This window comes from Colletes gigas, unplaced genomic scaffold, assembly GCF_013123115.1.
Source record: "Colletes gigas isolate AHSC1104 unplaced genomic scaffold, ASM1312311v1 Colletes_gigas_Sc00007, whole genome shotgun sequence".
Taxonomy (NCBI): domain Eukaryota; kingdom Metazoa; phylum Arthropoda; class Insecta; order Hymenoptera; family Colletidae; genus Colletes; species Colletes gigas.
In genome coordinates, this window is record NW_025106636.1 from 3,867,354 (window position 1) to 3,881,771 (window position 14,418).

The 14,418-nt window shown below is 37.2% G+C and overlaps 3 protein-coding genes across 5 annotated transcripts in view; all 3 read left to right on the top strand.

The window, feature by feature from the left end:
- LOC122396362 (potassium/sodium hyperpolarization-activated cyclic nucleotide-gated channel 2) overlaps nt 1–8,499 on the top strand; it is a 70,456-nt gene extending 61,957 nt beyond the window's left edge. For all 3 annotated transcript variants that reach the window (XM_043394686.1, XM_043394687.1, XM_043394688.1), the window contains one exon: nt 396–8,499. In XM_043394686.1, coding sequence (XP_043250621.1) covers nt 396–542 — 147 coding nt within the window. In that variant the 3' untranslated portion in view covers nt 543–8,499. The remainder of the gene's footprint in view (nt 1–395) is intronic.
- Nucleotides 8,500–9,750: 1,251 nt separating this feature from the next.
- Nucleotides 9,751–10,593, top strand: LOC122396352 (protein CUSTOS-like). Its single transcript, XM_043394664.1, has 3 exons — nt 9,751–9,938; nt 10,045–10,177; nt 10,249–10,593. Exons 1-3 carry the CDS (start codon nt 9,782–9,784, stop codon nt 10,571–10,573), a joined length of 615 nt encoding a protein of 204 aa, XP_043250599.1. The 5' UTR covers nt 9,751–9,781; the 3' UTR covers nt 10,574–10,593.
- Nucleotides 10,594–10,935: 342 nt separating this feature from the next.
- On the top strand, nt 10,936–12,499 carry LOC122396574 (zinc finger HIT domain-containing protein 2). Its single transcript, XM_043395110.1, has 4 exons — nt 10,936–11,184; nt 11,278–11,575; nt 11,643–11,903; nt 11,972–12,499. The coding sequence occupies exons 1-4, from the start codon at nt 11,135–11,137 to the stop codon at nt 12,497–12,499; spliced, it is 1,137 nt and encodes a 378-aa protein (XP_043251045.1). The 5' UTR covers nt 10,936–11,134.
- The last annotated feature ends 1,919 nt before the right edge of the window (nt 12,500–14,418 follow it).

The window sequence follows — 14,418 nt, forward strand, 5'->3', positions numbered from 1 at the left end:
TGACTAAATGTCCGCCATGACAGTCCTTCCCAAGCTTGCCAACCCCACTAAATACATTTTGTAACATCAATAATAATCAGCTACACTTTATTTAGAACTTCTCTGTTAAAAATAATCAATTGCTGAGAAGTGACTAAATGTCCGCCATGACAGTCCTTCCCAAGCTTGCCAACCCCACTAAATACATTTTGTAACATCAATAATAATCAGCTGCACCTTATTTAGAACTTCTCTGTTAAAAATAATCAATTGCTGAGAAGTGATTAAATGTCCGCCATGACAGTCCTTCCCAAGCTTGCCAACCCCGCTAAAATCACTTGACTCGTGAAAGCAGAAAGTGTGGTCGAACGTGGAAGTGTCATAGGGTTATTTATATACGGAAAATGTGTTTCCAGGTACACAGCTTGGAGCTGAGGGCTCTTCCAGCTTGCCTGTTGCCCAGACCGAAGTCTGAGAACAATTTCGCGAGTCAGGAGCTCTCAAGGGAGGGACGAAAGATCTTCCACAAAAGCGACACTTTTCATAAGGACTCGTATCAATGACGACACTCGTTATACTAGCATACAGAGAGATACTAACGGCTCCATGTGTGACAGTGGTCTCCGCTGTCGGTAGGACCGTTGGCGGCCGTTTTAAGCCTGGATTCTGGACGCTACTCTAGAAGCAGTCTATACATAGATATACGCCATGCCAGTAGTCCTGTAGCGATCGGTTTCTAGCGCCTTATATTAACCTGATGGCAACGTTTGTCCAGAATCTGCGCGTAAAACCGCGTGTACCGACGTGTCCCATCCTCCAATGGTGACACAGCACCAGGGGGCTCATTCGGACACCTATTATTTCATAGTGAAAGATTCGAACTCGAACAGCAATAAATAGCGAACCGATACTCGGATGGAGGATAGGCTAAACGCGTGGTGACTTTCTCGGTGCAGGGTGTGCAACAATCAACGTTTGGAGAAAACTGTAGGGACATTTTTTTAGTTTTTGAGCGAGAATCGAACGCTGTGTCGCCGATTGGAGGGCACGGAGCCGTTTCATTTCTACGAGACTCTTCATCGAAGTGTCGACAAAAGGAAAGACGCGACAGCAGATGAAGATCTCAACGACGACGAAGAGCAGGCCTAGAAAATTTATAGAGCGTATGTGTAGTCCGTCGTGGACTAGGTATAAATCCTAAAACAACAGTGTAATGATGCGTAATTCTCTGTGATTTTGCAAATCGACGTTTCGCACTTTACGGTGAAGGAGAGGGGGAAAGAAAAAAAAAAGAACAATTAGTTTTGCAAGTCGACATTTCCCGCTCCACAACGGAAGGAGAACAAGGGGGAAGGGGGGGAAAAGAAAATGGAGAAACGATTATAACCTATACGAACAATTAGGATTCACTTTTGTTTCGTTTTTTATTTAAAACAACTAACATAGAGAAGAACGTACTCGTAAGACGAGAATATTCCAGTTATTAATTTTGTTAACGTGTTTTAAATTTAGCTTCGTATCGTAAATAGTTCCCGTACGAGTGATCAGGGGGGGAGGGGGGCAAGATGGAGGCGAACGAACCAACGTGCAATGGCTCCGAAGTGACGATCGGACCAGCGAAGAATGATCCCTGGAATGGGTGGGGGAGGGGGATAAGGGAACGCACAAGAAGAGGAGAGTTTCTCATTTCACCGCGGGAAATCTAACCTAATTTCGTGATTAACAGAGGGAAGCCTGCGTTCGGAACTCGCTTCGTTATAAAATAGATCCAGTTTTATTTTCTAATACTTCTTGAGCCGCTTCGAAAAAAAGCGTAGTGATATAACACTGTAAGGCCGAGCTGTGTATACAAGTTCTATTATAATAATCCGGAGTTTAGGAAGACCGTCCTGAGACGCGAACGAGATCCAAGCCACGGGAACAGGTGGTGTAAAAGGTACGAAAAAAAAAATCTAATTTAGGGGGGATGATCGAAGTCGTTCTACGAGAAAAAAAAAAAAAAGAAAATAATATTATAAAAGCCCAAAGACCGTGTTAACTTGTTGAGAGTCCTTTGGGCTGCCACGACTAAAACGTCAATGAATGAAAACTATTAAGTGGAACGCGAGGGGAAGTACCTTTTTATTCAGGCGAAGTGACGCGATGTACTATAAAGAGAAAAAAAAAAACAAACAAACAACAACAACAAAAGGTATAAATATTATGTAATAAATTATTATTATTGTTACGATTATCATTGCAATGATTATTACATCCACTACCGCATAAACTAGGCAGTTGTTAAGACGTAAATGGCAAAAACAGATACGCTGCGCGTAATAGTGGTCAATACACTGGTGCAAGATATTATGTAACGTTTTAACCGTAACGCGAGAAAAAAAAAAAAAAGGGTTAAACGCCGACAAAAACGCCAATACTTGTGGACAGTTTCGCGCGACGATTCCCAGAGCTTCTTCTAATGAGTTCACGTCGACACGACGCTTTCGCGGCAATTAATGAACAATTCGAAGTCAATTGACCAAAACGATTCCATTCACCTAGCGTTACTGTATCATTTTCGTAGCTGTTGGTGTATATTTTAGCGGTGATATTATTTGTGTCTTTGAAAGTTTACGACGGCTGTTGAATTTTCTGATATTTCTATACTCACGACGAAAGGGGGAAACCCGGTTCTGAGGGGATATTCTCTGGATCAGTGGCTCTTGAATTTCAGTCAGTTTTAAATCCCACAGGAACGTGTTTCACGAACATTTCTAAGCGATCTACCTTTTGCTTCGTAAATGGAGTTCCGTAACTTCCTATTTTAATAAAAAAAAAAGACATGGAGCCTCGCTCTTGTTCGCTCGTAAAAGGAAACGAACGTTCCTAGAAACGTTTCGTGCTCCATTTTGTTTGAAAATTCAAGAGCCACTGTTCCAAGCGTTAACTCGGCAGAGCGTAGGTCGCGTCTGTTAACAATAATACTCTTCTTCAAAACAATTGCTATAAGAGTCTAATTTAATAGCAGTGTTGCTTGTTACTTTGACGTACACTCTGACACTTTTCACTGACATATATGGCGGGTGAAAGAAACGTGCCATTCGTTTCCTAGTTGAACGTGTACACCTTTGTGCATATGTGATTATGCATACATGTACATATATACATATATACATATATACATATATATATATATATATATAAAAAAAAAAATACCCATGTAAGAGAATAGGAATATTATACATGCGTTTCATACATATACATATGTAAACATACACCTACACACATGCGAGGAAAACAGAAGTACCTATTTTTCATGTAAGAGAGAAAGAAAGAGAGAGAGAGAGAGAGAGAGAGAGAGAGAGAGCGAGAGAGAGAGAGAGTTTTCTGTCATTATTTTACATCTCCTCACGTCATCCTAACTATATAATACTAAATAAATGATAATATTGTAATAGCGACGAGAGGATGATTGCGTACTGTGGGTCGAATAAAGCATCACCAGAGATAATGGTAGAATACTCGTAGACCGCAATGACCGACGTTTTTATAGATTAATCTATACACATAACAACCGGTCTAGGACTAATCTGCCAGCGAGGTTTCGGGCCTAAGGTGTACGCGTGACTAATAACAAAGAAGAAAAAAAAGAAGTAAAAGAAAAAAAAAAAAATAAAAGAACCCAGACAAGAAATAGATTATTGTTACTACTTCGGGAGACGAGAAACGGGGATACGGTACCGAACGACGGCGATTATTCGTAACGGGCGAGGGGGAGGGGGGGAGTAATGAAAACGAAAGAAACGAAACGAAGTTGTACTCTTCACTATCACTGCTAACCAATAGACGACTATTTAACCACTGTCTGCTAACGTTGACGATCGAAAGGGGCGTGCTAGCCGTTAAATATTGCGCATTGTAACCTGTATGTACATATACCTAGTGTGTACATATGTCGCCGGGCAGAGCACGGCGTTCCCGACGGGGGACACAGGGGGGGAAACACGCGAAAATGGAACATTAGGATTATATCGAAACAAAAAGTAAAAGAAGCTAAAAAAAACAGTGTTTAAAAATCGCGCGCGCGCGGCTATTCCAGACGTTAACGCTAAGCGACAAGAGTGAGACGTAATTAAGGAAAATACAATACAAAAAGAAAAAAGTGAAAAAAAAAACAGAAAAAACACATACAAAGGCGAGATAGTTTTTGTATCAATTGAGGATTAGGTTTCGCGGCTTAGCAGAAACGGGGACGATACACGATCAGGGGTCCGGAAATCGGAAATGGTACGTATATTTGTAACAGCGAATTACGGGACGAATCCAAGGGATGACAAAAAGAGTTCAATTAAACACGGCATAAACGCGTTACACTGTACATATATATATATATATATATGTGTATATATATATATACATATTTCTTTCTCCGTGCAATCTCGTTGATGATGAATTGCGAGATCGTCAGTTCGCGGTTGCAGCTGGAACACACAAACGCCTAGAATTGTCTTAGAGCCACGTAAAAAGAAAAAAAAAAATAAATAAGAACACGTATAACACAAAAGACTGTAGCGCCATGAATGTGTATCTCGGATCTTACATATCAGATGTTTCGTTTTGAGCGACTATGGACACGTTTGCAGCGTGAAATTTAGCTGTGCAACGATCTAGGTAGGACCCCGGGCGATGGGCGCGAACACTCCTCGAAATATTATTTGAAACCGTTTAGACGGAAAGGAGGATATTTGTTATTTTTTAAAGTGATGGATTGCTTCAAGTTACTCGTAGAATAATTTTTAATTTTCAACTAGATACGCTTTTGGCTTTAAATAATATTTTTCGAGGAGATGCAATTGTAGAACGCCCATCGCCAGGCAAACTTCCTTCGCTCGCAGGAGACCTACAACCTAAGACCTAATACCTAATACCTAACCCTACCTCCCCTCCCCTCCCCCCACCTCTCAGCCCTAAATCTCGCAATTCACGTTATTCTCGAAATTCCCATTCTCGACGTCATTGGTTTCCGAGTTTCAAGAAATTCTCCCAGGAAAACTGAAAAAAAAAAAAGAAACTAAATAATCGAGCATAGTCGAGCTGAACATTAGCTGAGGACACCAGCGTAGACCTAACCTCCGTTTCCGGTTTCAATGGATCAAACGCGATAAAAAACGATTGATAAACGAAACATGCGACTGTCCAATGTCAAGTAGAACGCTAAGCTTCGTTAGACAGTACACTGACGAGCGTTTCTCGGTGATCTCTACAGGGTGACACAAGACTGGTTTAGCATCAGCGACTCCTAGATCCTAAGTAGACCTATGCTCTGTGATCCGGAACGGGATTGAATATGATTTACCGACACGTAGTACTCGTTTAAGGGCCGCCAAGTGATTGAAACAACGAAATCGAAGATATTAAAATGGGTCGTTGACACAGAAAACGTACACCTCGATTGCCTTGTAGATCTCATACAGGTAACTCTGGTAGGGGGTTTTTTGGGGCAGGGGATCAGCGAAACCGTTCATCCGCGACTACTTTCCCGTCATCTTGAACCGTAGAAACTCCTGACTACTGTTTTCTAGCGGAACGTTTTTAATTTTTAATGTAAAAAAGAAAAAAAAAAAAGGTATAAAAATGTCGAATTTATCCGTTAACGGGAAGATCCAGTAGTGTGGCACCACGTAGAAGTCATCTTCGTCATGCGAGAAACCTGCATAGTAAACGCCTTGTAAAGAAACAGATTAAAAAAAGGACAAAAAAAAAAATAATAAGAGAGCGAGAGAGAGAGAGCGAAAGAGAGCGAGAAAGAGAGAGAGAGAGAGAGAGAAAATAACATTACCCTAGCGTCAATTTTCTACGAAAGAGTTTTCTACAAAATTCACACCATAAGCGTGTATCTGTCGCAATCGCGCTTATCGTATGAATCTGTATGTATGCTAACACAAGCGCTGGTACGAATCTCTTGACGTTTTTCTATTAGATATCGTTGGCTAAGTTTGTTACCAATGTTTAAAGAGCGGTGAATCTGTTATTCGATGTAAAACCGAGAGGGCAGCCCCCAAGCAAGCATTAGTAGCGGAAATTAAATAAATGAAGCAACAAAAAAAAAAAAAATAACTCATAGATGCTTGTTTCGAGACGCAGTATAATTGTAAATTGCGAATAATGAACCAGATAAAAAAAAAAGAAAAAAAAAAATGAAGTGAAGCAATTATAACTATCGTTCAATTATTGAGTTCTACATCGGTGTTTAACTTTTCGCACTCAGTGGGCGCGCGCGCGCGCTTTCGTTTCCCGCGGTTAATTTCGTTCGCGTACGGTTCAAAATGGCCGCCGATCGAGTGTGCAGAGGTTAAACCATCGATCGAGTATTCTTATCGCTCTGGGAAGAATAGTCGAGTTATCGTTGAAAAGAACAAAAATTTCATAAAAAAAAAAGAAAGAAACGAGGAAGAGGATAATAAACGAAACAGCGTGCAAAAGCGTTCGATGAAAAGCGACGATTGCGATTACGATTACGATGTACTTTCGTTTTAATTGTAAATCCGTTGTGCGGTAATGTTTTCAGTGGTGTGGTACTGCACTACTGGCGGACAACGTCAGAACGAATTTTCTGCGATCCCGCAACCAAATTCGTTCCGACGGCGAGATTTTTCGGTTCCAACGCGATGAACAATTTTCGATCGATAACTCCCAGGAAGCTCTGTACGCGAGACTACGTAAACGACTCTCTAGTCGCGGGGCAAAATGGTTTCTTTCAGTATTGCAATCCTCGGTTCGCCTCTCAATCGCGACAAGCAATCGACAATTCGATATTACACGTTCAGACGAGCTTTTAGCGAAGTTACATTGTATCGAAGTAACGTAATAAGAACTAGACTATTATTCTGTAGGTATAAAACTAACATTAGCATCGTCGACCGGCGATCGAAAGATAGTGGCTAGAGAGTTATTCGAATTATTTTACCGACACCGATCTTTGTTAAGCGCTACACTATTGTTCGCAGAGTGATTCCAACGCGCTTGGGCGATAGCCGTTGCAAAAACAAAAAAAAAGAAAGAAAAAAAAAAACATACACGTGTATTCACGTACATGTAAGTGTATATGCGCGCGTGTGTACAAAGATGCACTTCGTTTAGGCCAGCTCGTGGCTCGAGCAAAATAATAATTCATAATAAGTCGGAACGTTAGTTCAGACGAGGGGTTTAATCGAAACTACCGCCATCTGCAACTCGATATACACACACAGAGCTAGTTTACACCGAGCGTTTGATACGCGCGCGTACCGACCACTCCGACTATCGTAACGAAATTGTGGTGTAAATAGAGTGTATCAAGTTGATAATTACGTTTCACAAATGAAACTCATGGTATATATATATATATATATATAGTTTGAACAAATTAAAATAAAATATAAGTCGCACGGTTACTTTGTTTGCATCTCGTTCGTACATTTTATAAACTCGATACACTCGAACGCGAATCGAATCGAATCGAATCGAACGCCTGGAGCGCCGCCACTTTAGCCCGCGTATCGAGAACGGGCACGGTGTAAACTAAGTCGCAATGAAAGTTCTCCATTCGTTACGTCGGGATTATACAAACGCGGAAAGAACGAAAACACAATGTGGACAATTTTTTCGTAACGGTCATCAATCAATTGCAAAAAAAGTCGGGCGCCCCACTTGAACAAAAGAAAACGAGAAATAAAAAACGGCGAAAAAAAAAAAAAAAGGAAATAACGACAGAATCCAAACAATGGAATACATACTTCTTGAGACACATACGTATACTTCTTCTTGTTTCCGGTTCTCTAGCCTGCGGTTAAATATATTTTATTAAACGGTATAAAAGCGTAAAAAAAAAAAAAGAAAAAAAAAAAACAGATAACCGAATAATGAGCATAAGTAAAAAGTTGCATGCAAAATAGAGAGTAAACAGATTTAGTGGCCGCGGATTATACGGCGCCAAATTGAATTTAAACGTGAAAAAAGAGAACAAAAACGTTTGCGGATTAGTTCTTTTTCTAACGAGCGAATCATTTTTTAAGTGATTTGACACGTAGCTGGCTAATTAGAAGTTACATAACTGGCCAATATACTTTTATAAACTGTACAAAAATGGAAAAAAACAAAATAAGTATTCACGCGCGTTTAGACATCAGCACTTTTAAAATATACTTGCCATAACAAATGCCTTAGCAGAAAAAAAAAAAAATACATTACTGTACATTGTGGTACGTGACGCGGAACGGTAAATATAATAAGTATAATAAGTACACGCAATGTCATATACAAAACAAAATGAAAATATTGACGAAAACGAGCCAAAAGCCAATGCATACATCAAAGATACATTAGTAGCGATGGAAAAAAATGAAAGATATACATACACATATACCCTTATGTTTAAATACCGTATATCTGTATAAAATGTACCCGCGAACTTTGCTCCATGTATATTTTATACATTTAAACGCATTGTTTAAAAAGCAAGCAGCAAGTGGTTATAATGATTAATTAAAACAAAAAAGAAAATATGAAACAGTGTACATGAAACCTCTCAGAAGCGCACTAAAATAAAAGGAAAAAAAAGTAAGAGACGATGATGCAAAGTGAGAATATATTATTAAATGTATTTAGATTAAGAATTGAAATTATTAGGGGACGAGAGAACGATCATTATCGTGTACATAAACATCGTTGGCAATATTCAACTTCGCCCGTCCATTTAGTTTCTAGACCACACGTCTCTACTATTGTTCCTTTCGAGCCAGCATCGAATAGGTCAGAAACGATTGAAATAATTTGCGCCTGTAATTCTTGTTAATCTATCGTTAACACGTTGACATAATTTAGTCGAAGTGTTTTCTTCTCGGACAGAGAATAATTATAATATTTTAAAATATATCATTGTTTATGTTTAAGACACACTTCCAAGTACTCCATACTCATTCTCTTCTTCATATCGTCATCTTCATCTTTATATTTTGCACTTCCTTTCGACAACGACCGTTCGGTTACAAAAAAAAAAAAAAAAACAAAGACTCGATCGTTGGTTTTTATATGTGTGGTATCAAGCACATCTTACAGCAATGCAAACAGCATTCGATCAAAAATGAATTTATGAATGAAATCTGATTATAACACTGTACGGGATACAACTAAAAATTTAAGATCGCTAATACTCTTGCGATGGTCTGTATGTATGAATCTATATTTTGTTCATTTATAATTATTATATCAAAGGACTCTTTATCATCTCTTTGTTATGATTTTTTTACACTCTGTTTCTTATCCTGCTGTTCGATGTCTACATTCTCATTTCGAATTCGAGAAAGAAGAGAACGCTAATATTTATTCTGTTTCTGTTGGCTTGGAATTTAGATCGAAACATAGTCGTTCAATTTATTTGTGTATACTTTTAACATTGAAGGAAACTTCTATATCAGCCCCTCCAATGTCATTTTTGATAAAATACTCTTGTGTTTTTAATTATTATCAAAATTTATTGCTAATAAATAATTGTACAATATATGAACATCTTTACACACATTTCAAATACTCACATTCTGTACAAAATTTATAACTATTAACTAATAAACAAATTTCGGCAATGAGTTAATTAAATTTAAATTAATTTTTACACTCGTCTCTATACTTTAGTATATTGAATACCTGATACATTGCAAATTATGATACAATTGTTGATGAAAACATTATCGAAAATTTGTTAGAGACGCGTTTTTGAAAAAAATTTAAATTCGATTATCGATTGCTGACTCGCTAGTACTCGTATCGTTCGCGATACGATATAACGATGTTAAACGTAAACAATGAAGATTCAACGAGTTCGGAAGATGAAGTATCAAAGGATGCATTAAGGGAAGCGACGGATCATCACTTTTTCAAAAATACTTATTTGTCTACGACAAAATCTGAAAATACAAAAATCTCTGAAAAGACCAACGAGGACAGTAAGTATCATAACCTCACTTTCGTTTGGTTTCCTCAAGTTTGTATACAACTTTTGAATAATTAAAAAACAACGAACCGTCCATTTTATGTACTCTTCTTTTTCAGTACGCATTGAAAATTCAACAAGTATCAAATCATTAAGGAAAAACTTGGATCAGGAAGATCACTTTGAAAACTTTGGAGCAAGTCCATCATTTCAGAATTATGTAGCGAGAAAACTGGATGAAGTAATAGAGAAGTATATAAATTGGAGATAACATTATCTCAGTGTTAAAGTTGATGTTTTATGTAATAATACGATTTTCTCAGATCTATTAAATTAAAGGACAAAAAGAAGAAAAGTACTTCTTCTACAGATGACAAAGAAAGCACAGACAACAGTATTGGTATAAAGCTGCTTAGCTCTTCAGTGGAATTTCTAACAGAAAAGGAAGAAGTTGAGAAACCACAAAAAAAGAGAAAAATTCCAGCAACAATAGATGATAAAAAGAATTTAGTAAAATGTAAGGAAGTTGCTGTAGATCCCAAATGGATTTTATCAAAGACAGATACTAAAGCTTGGAAGAGCAAGCGAAAGGAACCTGAATTTAAATATAAAAAACTAAAAAATGGAACTTTGGTAGAAGATACTTAAATTAAACTTAAGTTATACTGTTAATTGAAAGGCTGTTTTGTAACAAATATATAAATAAATGATTTTATATATGAAACTCGAACATTCAAAGCCTAGTATTTCATTTGTACATTGTCTGAGTTTTTATTGCCGTCGTTACAAGACACCCCCAACTTATTTTTATTTATCTAAACCTTATTTAAAAAAAAAAATAATGCTCTATAATACGGACGATTGCACTGCCATCTACGGCAAAACGTCCAAGTTTGTCGAGAAATAGTTCGTTGTCTTCGACGCTGGATAGCGCCTGAAGCATATACGATCGAAAAATATTTCGAAGTAATATTATTAATATAAAATATGTTATTCGTTAACTTAATTTATTTATAAAAGCTTTGTTCTCAACGGCAAAATGTCTAAACTTGTCCAGAAATAGTTTCTATTGCTATCGTTACAAGGCACCGCCAACTTCTGCTTTCGGACACTGCCACATTTATTCCCAATATCTACGTTTATTTGGTCATAAACATAGTTTTATATTTCGTGATTGTTTAAAACTCTAAACAGACTTTCAGTAAAAACATGGACAGTCCAGGAACTAGCACGATGAATACAAATAATCTGTGCAAATTGTACGTATTGCGTCAATAACCTCAAAATCTGTTTACAAACAACGGTCAGGCGTGTAATTTTGATTATTAATTATATTTTGTTTTTGATTATAGATGCAACACTCGTCCCAGAACATACACTTGCCCACGATGTGGCATAGCATATTGCAATATTGATTGCTATAAATCAGAGACTCATCTAGAATGTTCAGAGAGTTTCTACAGGCAATGTGTACAGGAGGAGTTAGGATCATACGAAAACGATCCAGAAGATATGAAAAAAATGATTGAAATCCTTAAAAGGGTACATGAACAAACTCTGAAGGATACTGATTTAGAAACTGATGATACAAGTGACAAAGAATATGAAGAAGAACTAGAAGAACAGTTAGATTCTGATGATGAGGATGATGTAAAGAAACTTGTCTTTGTTTTTTTAAACTTGTTGCTTTTTTTCTAACTATCAATGTATGTTTCAGGTACCAGATTTAGAAAAACGGTTACAAAATGTGAATTTGGATAACCCAGATGAGGTGTGGTCCACATTAACAGATGCTGAGAAACAAGAATTTGAAGCATTAATAAAGAATGGTGAAATAGAGAAGCTGCTACCTCAATGGGTCCCATGGTGGACTTATCACATGAAAAGAAAACTTGTACAAGAGTTGAATCAACAAGATTCTGAACAAACAAGAGAATATCCTTCCTTAATAGATGTTCCAATATTCAATGAGTTACAGGTACATTAAAATAATTCCTTTGAAATAATAATTTTGTTATAAACAGTGAACGTATTTATCTTTTACAGAAAGCCTCTCCAAGCGTTTGTTTTAATTTAACAAACGTAATTTACGCGTACGCGTACATAGCAAATTACTATAATGGTGATTATTTAAACTGTCCAATAGAAGCTACAGTCGTCTTTCTGGACCTCTCTAATAATATGAAACAAAACAAAGTGTATGAAAATGATCTATCAGCAATAGGTTCTGTTGCTCACAACATTGCCAAGTGTAATTGGTTGCCTCAAGACGAATTAACGTTATCAGCGTTCAAGGAAGCTGCAGAGTTGATAATGCAAGGACCGGAAGAAGGAAATAAATATTTTTACATCGCTATTGCGCTTTCGGAATTGCACAGACTGTTTACAGCAGCAAAAGTAGAAATATCCAAGCATAAAAACGAAGCTGTAAATAAAGAATTCTCAAAAAAGTTTGCGCAAAGGTACAACATGGATAATATAAATCTGTCAAAGAAGGCTCTACTTTTGTATTGCAAGAAGCTGGAGTACTATTTATCGTGGATTAAAAGTCGTCATTTAAGTATCTCTATGTAAATAAGTACTGAAAAAATTTGTTTAATTTTTGCATAAACAGAGTCTAATTCATTTATTCATACCAGAAATACAAAAAATTTGTTGTTAGACGTCTTTTTGGGATTACAACGCTCAGTAAACGTGACTTTTTAGCCTACAGATGTCGCCACTAGGTAGCTATATCACAGACGAGGCATAATATTATTATTTTCTGTTTTAAAATGTTGTTCATCGAAGAAACAAATAGATTTATGCGATTTTCAAACCTATCGTGTATGGTTGGGAGTTCGGGAGAGAAGCAACGCGAATTTAAAGATTCTTCTCAAAGGATCTGACCGAAAAAGAAAAGATGATCCACGCCCCCGACACGGGATTCCCATTTCTCCCTGTATCTCGCTGTGAATCATGTAAATCGTTTTTTTTTTACGCTGATGTACCTAAAGAGTCTGTAAATAATTCGAAAGTATACATATGTATAGCGAAAAAAACGAACAAAATTTTGTCTCTCGTTGGGAATCTCTGAATTGGATCACGAATAACTCTTGCAAACGTTTTCATCGATTATTATGATAATCGATCCTGAATTATTCAAGAATACGATTCGGTATTCCCAACTGATTGACACGATCCGAAATGATATTGCGGCGAATAGGCGATCGAGTCACCGTTTGAAACACATTTGCATAAGTCGAACGCCTTTTGTCGTAATAACGCGCTACGCCATTTCGTCACGCAGGACCGTTTGTTTGGAACATGACAAGCAAAATGTATACTTGTGCTTTTCATTGAAACTAAATTATGGAAATTCCCTGTTTTCCTCCAATAGTCTGCCATAATTTCACTGGAAGCGCATATTCAATCGATATGCTATTTATATCTTTGCGTAAATCATTACCATTATCTTTCCCCAGATCGTATCGCTGCAATTGTGTACGAGGCGAGTCGATTTATCGACGAACAAAACCTTGTTACGTTCCGCGACAATGTAGGCGCTTTTAATCGAAGAGAAATGATCCATGCAATTAATCATTTATTTGAGAATTTTTACTATGTGGTTAATTGGCAACCGCGGGAATTTAATCGACGATAGCCAATTTCGAACTCTAATTTTGCATGTCTCTTTTTTAGGGGTCGTGGAACCGACTGTAGAAAGTGAAATTATCTCTTTCGACCTTCTCGTGAAACTGATGAATAATACACGAAAGTCAACATACCAGAGTCATTTGAAGAAAGAATTCACATTTGTGAAAATTGCGAAATTTATAGAAATTCACTCTACAGGCAGACTATTCATCGATGCGAACGTAATCGCAGGGCTAGGTGTGTCACTATTTGAATAGACTATATCTGGTTCACTGACGCAGATAATAACTCAGAAATTCTTATCAAACAGCTACTTACAATCGAAAAAATGTATTTTCTAAGAAAATTATTCCTCATTGTTAACTTTAGCTTCCTTCCATATACGTCATTGTTGACACAGGTAGCAAGTTTCAATGCACCAGTTACCGGGAAACATTTTGCACCATTAATCTTAACAATGCATATTTTGTTTGCAACGTGTTATCGCTGAAGGATAGACTAAACTAAATGTCTATAATTACACTACATTATCTGACATTTTTCAGCCGCTTAGATCATCTTTTTTTATGTCGTGGCTTAATTTTACTCGGTCAAACAATAACAAAACTTTGTCACCATTTTTTAGGGAAACGGTCAGTTTGTACCATATGGTTCTTTTGGCAAATGTGAACCGTGTAACAAGTAGAATACGATGCGATTAAAACAAAACTTGACCTTGAATTTTGAGGTCAAGGTTGAGTAAAAGTCAATTATTGCACGAAACATTTCTTTCCACCCTGTACATTCCGACGTACCAGTAGAATTATAAAGGTTAAACCATACTCCATAAGTCAGTGCTCGGGGGAATTCCATGTATC

Coding starts and splice junctions, on each gene's coding strand:
- LOC122396352 (XM_043394664.1), top strand. CDS start 9,782: ATGTTAAACGTAAACAATGAAGATTCAACGAGTTCGGAAGATGAAGTA. Junction 9,939..10,044: donor TGAAAAGACCAACGAGGACA/GTAAGTATCATA, acceptor CTTCTTTTTCAG/TACGCATTGAAAATTCAACA. Junction 10,178..10,248: donor CTGGATGAAGTAATAGAGAA/GTATATAAATTG, acceptor CGATTTTCTCAG/ATCTATTAAATTAAAGGACA.
- LOC122396574 (XM_043395110.1), top strand. CDS start 11,135: ATGGACAGTCCAGGAACTAGCACGATGAATACAAATAATCTGTGCAAA. Junction 11,185..11,277: donor ACAAATAATCTGTGCAAATT/GTACGTATTGCG, acceptor TTTTGATTATAG/ATGCAACACTCGTCCCAGAA. Junction 11,576..11,642: donor ATTCTGATGATGAGGATGAT/GTAAAGAAACTT, acceptor TGTATGTTTCAG/GTACCAGATTTAGAAAAACG.